The sequence below is a fragment of the Lissotriton vulgaris genome, unplaced genomic scaffold (genome assembly GCF_964263255.1).
Source record: "Lissotriton vulgaris unplaced genomic scaffold, aLisVul1.2 SCAFFOLD_972, whole genome shotgun sequence".
Taxonomy (NCBI): domain Eukaryota; kingdom Metazoa; phylum Chordata; class Amphibia; order Caudata; family Salamandridae; genus Lissotriton; species Lissotriton vulgaris.
In genome coordinates, this window is record NW_028254165.1 from 813,799 (window position 1) to 823,493 (window position 9,695).

At 43.9% G+C, this 9,695-nt stretch overlaps 1 protein-coding gene across 1 annotated transcript in view; it reads left to right on the plus strand.

Annotated features, from left to right (window-relative positions):
* AP2B1 (adaptor related protein complex 2 subunit beta 1) overlaps positions 1-8,639 on the plus strand; it is a gene marked incomplete at its 3' end in the record, with an annotated part of 476,528 nt that extends 467,889 nt beyond the window's left edge. Inside the window, exon 13 of the mRNA XM_086951572.1 lies at positions 8,380-8,639. Within this exon, the coding sequence (XP_086807698.1) occupies positions 8,380-8,639 (260 nt within the window). The remainder of the gene's footprint in view (positions 1-8,379) is intronic.
* Between the last annotated feature and the right edge of the window lie 1,056 nt (positions 8,640-9,695).

Here is a 9,695-nt window from a genome sequence, read left to right on the forward strand (position 1 = left end):
TGAATTCAGCAGCCCACATGCCTCGAACTGCAAATGCTACTTACCAGTATGCATCTGTTCTTGGCATGTAGGGCTGCTGACATTCATATCGCCCACCCTCCTCCCCGGCGCCTGTAGCAGCTGCAGTACTCATACACATGTATGTATACATATGCTCATAGCATGGGCATCACTCACACACTTCACTCCATCTCTGCCAATGGCTAAAAACAATCTGGGGATGGAGGCGATGCCCATGCGCACTGTAGTCCAGGGGAGGAGCCACCTATCTCGTGATACTTCGAAGACTCTTCCAGGACAACAATGTGCAATCATCCGGACCCAACACTAGGCGGCGATCTATGCACAGATATGAATGTCAGCAGCCCTACATGCCAAGAACAGATGCATACTGGTAAGTAGCATTTGCATTCTAATTGTAAAACAGTTGGCACACACTTTGGCATCCCTGAAAGTCCCTTATAAGTGGTACCCCTGGTACCTAGGGCATGGGTACAAAAGATGGTCTCCAAGGGCTGCAGCATGTATTATTCCATCCTAATGGACCCCTATACAAATTGCATGAAGCAGTTGTCATTACGAGTTCCCCAGCTACATGGTGGCTTTACTGAAACCTATGGTGATTGGTATCGAACACCTTGTCTTAATAAGACCTACCACTATCTAGTGTGCTGGCTGACTGGTATGATCCAATCTACCCCCTCAGACATGTTTCTGACCCCCTGCAGGTGAGACCCCATGCTCTCTGAGGCCAAAAACCATGCCTGCTTTGGAGGAAGGTGTTCACACATCCTCTAGCACAATAGATAGTGATTTAGCATATAAAGACCAGGGGCTTCAAAGCTCTTGCTGCCATCAATATGCAACCCCAGCTTCCCCCCGAACTGGGAGATGCCACCGCCTGCCCTGAGGCCCATTTGGCACCAGGAAAGGTGAGAAATTAGCTATGCAAGTAGGTGTGTTGCACCACCAGGTCAGTCACACACTTAAGATGGGCTGCCTGATGTGTTCCACAAAAGAAGGATTCCACCATGTTGTTTTTGGTGGAGTTAGGAACTCTGGGACAGGGTTATGCCCACTCCCCGCAGTATAGGGGGTGTAGTGACCTCAATGATAATTAGCCCATTGGCTACTACCCTCATTGCGCCTAAATTAAGCATTTAGGCGGCCCCCTAACCCCAGCAACTCTGATTCACCGGACTAAAGAAGAAGGACAAAGAAGAGGCGAAGAACGCAAGAACTGAGACCTAGCTGTGGACTTGGCGCCAAACCCTGCCTTCCTGACCCTCTCCCGACAATTGCGATGACCCGATTCATCCTGCAGATATGCCTCATAGGTCTTCCAGCACTACGCAAACCAGCCAGCATCACTCTTGAAGTGAAGGAGCCACTTCCCTGCAGGCACTGACCAAAACGTCACATAAAGTTATCTGCTGACCACTGTGTCCACAGACGCAGCAGCAACCCAAGAAGAGGCCACCGTGCTCCAGAAAGTCAGATCAGTCTCCGCACCAAGTTTGGAGATGCCTGGACCCCCCAGGAGCCACACTGCACTAACATCCGGGTTACTGGAGCCCTAACAGCAGCCAAGGCTTGTTCATTGTCCAACCTGGAGACCAACACTGCCAACACTGCCAAGAGCACCCTACTGACGTTTGACATCGCACCAGAGAGGCCATCAACGAGAGAGGCCCTGCTTTCCTGTTTTGTTTCCATCTCCAGGTCGACTTAAAAAGTAAGAGCCTCCAACGCAAGCATCCCGCTGGGCATAACACCTCTGCACCCAAGCCCCACAGCCTCAGTCCGATCCTACCGACCTTGGCCCCTACTTACCTTACGTCCAGAAGATCAATCTTGTAAGTCATTTGCAAATTACCCTATGCAGTGTATGTTTCTCCCATAGAATAACATTACTGCGTTTGAGGCTCATTCCTCATATCTGAGAACTGTATTTTCTGTTTTCTGAAAATCGCTATCTAGAAAAGTACTTACCTAATCTCGTAGATCTGGGTGTCTAAATTTATATAAAAATCTTTTATTTTTCTAATTTGGTGTTGGATTTCCTTATTGATTGTGTGCCTCATGTATTGACTCTCTTTGCAACAAATGCCTAACACTTCCCTCTGATAAGCTTAAGTCTGCTCGACCACATTACCACAAATAGAGCACCTGAGATTGTTAAAGCAAGCCCCTGTACACTAAGCGATACAAATACCATCAGATCACGCTTGTACTTGCCCGCTGCAGAGGGGCCATAACATGGATGGGTCAGTGTGCTCCGTAGACTGAAAGCTGTTGCAGGGGCATTGAGGAATGGACTCTAGTGGAAGACATTCACATGAAACTAAGTAGGAAGAATGAGAAGATAGAGGATGATGTATAAATATGAAGTGCCCAGGCACACAGGCTTCTGACTAGTGGGGACGTTTCCTCGAGTGATGCATCTACTGCCATGGAAGACTAAAGCCCAAGTGGTTTTGAATCGGTGGTGTGGTGCCACACGATTTGGGCAAGGAGGATGCTGTGCTATGAATAGATCAATGAACTCCTCCTATGTGGATAGTTGTTGCATAAACTAATACAATTCTGTTCCCTTCTTAATGTGCTGCAAGCAGTAGTGACTGATCTTTGCTGCAATGTTGGTTTATATGTACGTCTAAATGAAGGTTTTTAAAAAAGAAATATAATTACGCTACAGAAAATTGCTCAAGTTATGCACAATCCTAAAGAAAAACAACCTTAAGTAGAAAAAATGGTACACTGCTACAGCCTCTTATTGTATATGTCCCAGGACATGGATGGCAAACCATGTCTACTATTGAGTGCTCTTGATGTGTCACTTCAGGCTGCAGCATTAAGCTTTTGTTCTTATGGTCCATTACAAGGCCCAGGCATTGGTGTGCGCACAAAATTGTGTGTACTCTACCAAAAAGTTCAGAAAATATTGGATAAGCTACCTACTGGGGTGTAGGAAATTGCCCCTTTTTGCATGGTTGCACCCCACTTTTGGCCTGATGTTGATGCTCTTTGACTAAGTGTGCCCTGGGTTCCTGCCGACCAGATACCCAGGGCCTATGTTCTTTCCCTAAAACTGTACTGTTGCACACCCAGTGAAGAGTCGGCATGGCACCCATCCCTTTGTGCCATGCCTACAATCCACTACCTTTGGCATAGGTAAGCCACCCTTCTAGTTGGGTGGATTATACCACTGGTGAGGGCATGAGCCCTGTGCCCCTACAGTAAGTGCATTAAAGCCATAAAGGGTATATGATCTGGGGGTTTGTCATTACGAACTCCACAGCACCAAAATGGCTTTACTGAAATCTGGTAAGTTTGATATCAAACTTCGCAGCACATTAAACCTACACTGATGCCAGTGTGGGATTTTATGTAAAATGCACTCAGAGGGCATCTTAGAGATGCTCCCTGAAAAACTACCTAACTCTAGTGTTCTGGCTGACCGCCTGCCCTCCAGCTGCCACCCCTAGACATGTTTCTAGACCCCTGGGTCGAGCTCCCTCCACTCTCGGGTCCTGAAACAAAGCACATCCTGGGCAGAGGTGCCAAGCCTCCTCCCCTAGGATGGGCAGGGTCCACGAAGGGGAAGCTACAAAAGGATTGCAGCCTTTGTGAGCTGACACAGCCATTTGCTACTCTCAGCAAATGGCTCCCACTCGTTCTGACCCCCACTTGGATGGGAGACTCAAAGAGTGCATCCCTGACCCTGGGGGAACCCTAGTTCTAATCCCAGAAACTCAACCCCAAAGACCGTTTACTTACCGGCAAAACGATAACCCTATTTTACTCCATAGGATTCCATTGACTGTTTTCCTCTGAAAAGCTTCTGTGTGGTTGTTGTTTTGTTTGGGAACCTAAGAAACTTTGTTTTGAGAAAAACTGATTTACTTACCTTGTAGCCAGGAAATATCCCAGTGTGATATCCAGGCATATCACACTGAGTAGAAAAGTAACCTGAAAAGTAATCACAAAGTAACTTTACCTGTTTCTGAACATTTGACTTACCAGTAACAAAGCCAAAAGCGTTGAATTACATTCAACTGTATTAGTCTGAAAAGTTCTATATTTACTTACCTGCACCAAGTCCTACTTGGTTCTAAAAATAAAATACAACAAAAATATTTGTATACAAAGCAATTGGTCAGAGTTCAGTCTTTGAGTGTGTGAAATCATTGCTTGCTTGAGTGTGTACAATAAATGCTTAACACTACCCTCTGATAAAGCCTTACTGCTCACCCACACTACCAAAAATAGAGAGTAGGGTGTTATCTACTTTTACTTCCCTAAGCCTTTGGGGATCCAGTGGACTCTGTGCACACTATACCTTACTTTGGTATAGTATATACAGAGTCAGCTTCCTACAAGAGGTCACTCAGGGCATGTGGTGCATGTTTCTACTCCATTCATGTTCCAGTAGATCCCAAATTGGTCTTGAGGTTGAACGTGGGCAGGAAGATCGATACATTTGGCCAATCCCATCAGGAACCTGGTTTTGAGCTTAAATAAGATGCAGGCCTTCTAGTCTGCTCTGACATCTCACCTTGGCGACAACCAGAGTAATGCAAGTTCTCCATTGCCCAGTGGTGAGTTCAACTACTCAATATTGTAGATTTCTTAAATGAACCCTTGCACCAGTTTTTAGACTAAAGAAATGTTGTAGATGCACAATAAATGGCAGTTGAACACTGACATCCGTTCTTTTTTCCCTTGCCTCCAAAGCAGAGGAATACTGAGCTTTTGGTATTTTTACTGATCTACATTTAATGTGTAACAAGGTAGTTATGGTTCATCCCTGTTTTTACTTCTTTACTCAAAGATCTTCAAAATAGGTCCCCCTACCCATTCTGTTGTGACCCAAATAAATTTCAACTTGGTCTTAGCTTTTCTAGTGGATCTTTTATTTGTGCCCTTAACTTACACGATCTGAATGTTTCTATATAGTCGTCACATCGGTCAGTTTGTTTAGTGATCTGCAAGCATTAGCTTCCTTGCCAGCCATCATTTTTTAGAGGCCAGGTTACTCACAGAAAACACAGTTGATGGACAGAATGCAGAACAATGTCTTACATTCACCCCAGTACAAAGATCCGGCCCTAAATCCATCGTTTTTTTGCACTCCACACCACCCTAGGTTAGACAATGGCTATATGCAAATCAGCCTTGACCTTGTGCCTCATGGGAACAGTCCAGCCCGAACCACCAAGCCATGTCTTTCCTAGACCGGAATCAAGCATCCAAGGACCAGTTTCTGGCTATCAGCCTTTTTCAGCCTGGATAGCTTGACTCTAGTGATGTGGAGAGCCTTGGACTTACGTCTGAGCATACCCAGCCCACTCAGGGTGAAAATGACAAAAAACACAGTTGATGGACAGAATGCAGAACAATTTCTTACATTCACCCCAGTACAAAGATCTGGGCCTAAATCCATCTTTTTTTGCACTCCACACCACCCTAGGTCAGACAATGGCTATATGCAAATCAGCCTTGACCCTGTGCCTCATGGGAACAGTCCAGCCCGAACTACCAAGCCATGTCTTTCCTAGACCAGAATCAAGCATCCAAGCACCGGTTTCTGGCTATCAGCCTTCTTCAGCCTGGATAGCTTGACTCCAGTGATGTGGAGAGCCTGGGACTCACGTCTGAGCAGGTTACTCACAGAGCAAAACCATCAATTTTACCAAATGTGTTTTTTTATTTTATTTATATCTGGTGGTTTTGTTCTTTTCTTTTTATTCTACTCCACATCTGTCCAAGGAGGACCAACAGTTGCATCGACTTGATCAGCAAAGAGCTTTGCGTCTTTACATTCATAAGGCAGAAGCTTTTTTAGTGATTGAGGAGGTCATGGAATTTTCAGGCTCCCAGTTGTTTGTGGCAGTTAGGAGGTAAACAGTTTTCAGATGGATATTCGTCACTTTTTGCCATTACTACAAATTTAATAATAAACCACCAACAACTTGTTTTCGAGCCCATTCCACAAGGGTTTCTGCGGCAGGTTCTGCTCTTTTACTAGTTGTTCCTATAAAGTAAAAAGTCTCAATTTGCCTGAGCTGTCCTACAACCCTCCTTTTTTATGCATGTTTTGTTCTCAATCCTCCTCTGGCTGCTGTGGCATTACTTCCCATACAGAATCTCCAAAAGTAGATGTACATTAGGAAAGTTAGCTACTTACCTTTGGTAGCAATCTTTCTGATGAATACAGAAGCTCCCACATATTGCTTGGTATCCACCACCTCTACTCTCACATACTTCACTTTATTTATTTGTGTTTGCCATTTGGTGTAATTGTCTATATTCAACATGTCTGTAGGGGCTGTGAAACATTTTAGTCCTAATTGATGCCACCTGTGCTTGTGTGTCATTTATAGTGCACATACCTCTGTTCTGGAGACCTTTTGTGATGCAGCTCTAGAAGCTGAAGAGTACCACCTAGCGCCAGTGACTTGGAATGGGTAAAAACAAAATTTCAGATCCATTCTTGTGCCTGCTGCAAACGTTAATATAAGCAGTTTGTGGGACCTCCTGTATCTATCAGAAAGAATGTTATCAAAGGTAAGTAAAGTGTTTATCATCATGGACTGAACATTGAGTAGGCTTGCACACAGGTGTAAGTAAGGAAGACAAATAACTAGAAGCTAGAACTTCTGTTCTCTTATATGCAAGCATTGACTTCATATTACCGTTGTATTTTCTTTTTTTTATATATCTTTTTATTGACAAAAGAAACAAACACATGACAGCATAAAATAAAGTGACATAGTGCATAGGTACCATAACGTCTTTAAATTATCCTTGTAGTCCAACATCTCCATCACATTACAAAACATCAATTATAATGTCTTGACCTATGAGATCAAAGAGTCATGTCATCTTGTAGAGAGGGATCGAGAAACAGCTCGCACAGCATTCCCCTCGCTTTGTTCCAATCACCCCATATCTTGGTCCACTTCTGTGGGCATCCCCTCCCTTCATAGACCACCCTCTCAGTCTGCATACACCAGTCCATATCCGTTTCCCAATCACGGAGTTTGGGTATCGTGTCGCCCTTCCAAGTTCTGGCTATATTACGTTTCGCAACAACATTCCCAAGGAAAACCTAGATCCTTTCCTTAGCCATCATGTCAGTCGCTTCTCATATGTTCAAAAGGCAAAGTCGGGTGTGACCTCCATGCTTTTCCCACAAACTTCCCACATTTTTGCTGTCACATTCCTCCAATACTGCTGTATACTTAGACATTCCCACCACTGGTGTAGGTATGTGCCCACTTGCCCACCTCCCCGAGGACACTGCTGGTGCAAAAAACGCCCATCCTAGCTAACGCAACGCCTATATAATAAACTCTGTATTATAGTTGTATTTTCAATTGTTTGATATGGAATCAGAGTCTCTAAGCCTCTCTTCCAAACCTGCAGGAGGAAGCCACGACTGTTCATCCTCACTAACATGATAATTAGGAGCCTAAATGTGCTCTCTTGGCTATCAAGTTTGAAAGGTAAGCTGTATGTTGGCGTGGGACACCAGCGGTAATGGGCAGCACCCATACCTGCTAATGCCCCGTAATCTTGGGTTGATCCAGGGCCCCAATAAAAGGCCACCCATTTATGTTTGAAGGCTCTCTTATATTAGCGGTACAAAATAGCTCAGGAACTTGCAGCAGCTCCTTCTTCCTCACCATTGACCAACAGCAATCACATTATTCAATGCTTGTAGTTACTTTATTCATTAGCTCCCACCACAGAGCTCTGACGATGACAAGTTCACTTAACATCAGAGAACGTGTCAAAGGATGTGCAGCAAACTTCTCATTGCCTTTCACTCTATACCTGAAGCCAAGTTGTTGGCGCACTGTCTGTCAGAGTTGAAGGTATAGAAGGAAAAGAGCCAAGAAAAAAATAGATTCGAGAAATGGCTCCTATTAGCAAAGAGATGTGCTCGCAGAAACAGTGTCACTGTTTGCTTTCCAGTGTGTATTCCTCATTAAAGCACCCTGGTTAGTGAAATCTTATGTAATCGGATTCCCTTACTCCCCTTACACACCTTGGCTCCAATAACAACTGGGCAATTTAAATATCTGCTGAGTGACAATATTTCAGTGGGCAGGCAATTACTTCTCTGTCTCCCTTGATCTCTGTTTCGCTCACAAAGCAGGTGTGAGTAACTGCTGGAGGACAGGCAGTGAGGGAAAGAGTTAGCATGCTACTGGACTCTTCTGCACCAATTGTATGACCTAGTGTTCTCCTACCAAATGGCATTGCTTTTCCTGGGCATTACGTTGACATTCAAATACATAGAAACCAAATATTGTGTGGCATGAGCTTGGAAGTGGGTATACCCTGAACCCCCTTTTCTCCTTTTTTCAGGATTCTGACAACCCAGACCTTCGGGACCGAGGCTACATCTACTGGCGCCTACTCTCCACTGACCCTGTGACTGCGAAAGAGGTGGTGCTATCAGAGAAGCCTCTAATTTCCGAGGAAACGGACTTGATTGAGCCCACCCTGTTGGATGAGCTCATCTGTCACATCGGATCGCTGGCCTCGGTTTATCACAAGCCCCCCAATGCATTTGTGGAGGGCAGCCATGGAGTTCATCGCAAGCACTTACCTATTCAGCACGGCAGGTAAGGTGTTAGAAGGCAAGAGCCTAAGGGAAGAAACCGCAAGACCGATGTGCACCCTGCCCTGAAAAAGGGTGCCTTTATCCAGGCATAGTAGAAGAGAAAAAGGGAGCATATGCAAAGTTAGTTGTGATATCATCAGTAACACTTGGCTATTTTCCACCGTATAAGGGGAGGAGTATAGTTCTAGTAAAGAGAGAAGGAGTACAATCCTAGTAAGGGGCAAGAGGCATTAGCAGCAGACTGATTAAGCAAGCTATCTTGGGTTTTCATTTCATTTGTGATGCTCTCTACCCATTCGTACATAAACATTTTCCTGTATCGGTGAATTACACACTCCTTTAATAGACAGGAACCAAATACATGATGTGACAAATTGATATTGGCTATTATCAGGTCACATTTATCACGACATTGGCAAATGCTAGTCACTTACTATTCCTAAATTTAATTTAAACAATTTTATTGGTCATCACTATTGTTAAGCTGCAAAACTGAACTTTCATCTGCTAAGGATGCTACCCATAATTGAATCCAGAGATGAGAACACAAAATGTCTCCCATTTCCCATAGAATGGGAGTCTGCTTCTTTGCATCTTTATTATTATAGGAAACTATATAGCTCAAAGGTGGAAATAATGTAAATAACAAAGAAATATTAACATAAGGAATATCAAAGTGATCATATACAAGGAATGACTCAAATATTTGTTCAGTGGTGTTCAGAAAATGTAGTATTAAGGGTGATCTCAAGTATTTAGGACAAAGAGTTGAAGATTTATAGGACAAACAAGACCAGAAAGGAAAAAATACAGATTCCTCAAACACTTCATTGTGCTAGTAAGTAAGCAAGTTACAAATCTGGTAATATTTGTCCAATTCATTAATCCTAGTAAAGTATAGCTTTCAGCTTGCACAGTCCCAGACCACCCAACACCAAGGGAACCATTTTAGAATGTGTTTCTCCTGTGTCAGAACCTTGATATCTCACTGGATTTTTCATCATCATGTTGTTATTCTGAATTTTACACGTCCTTAATGAAGATAATTTTCTGCTTT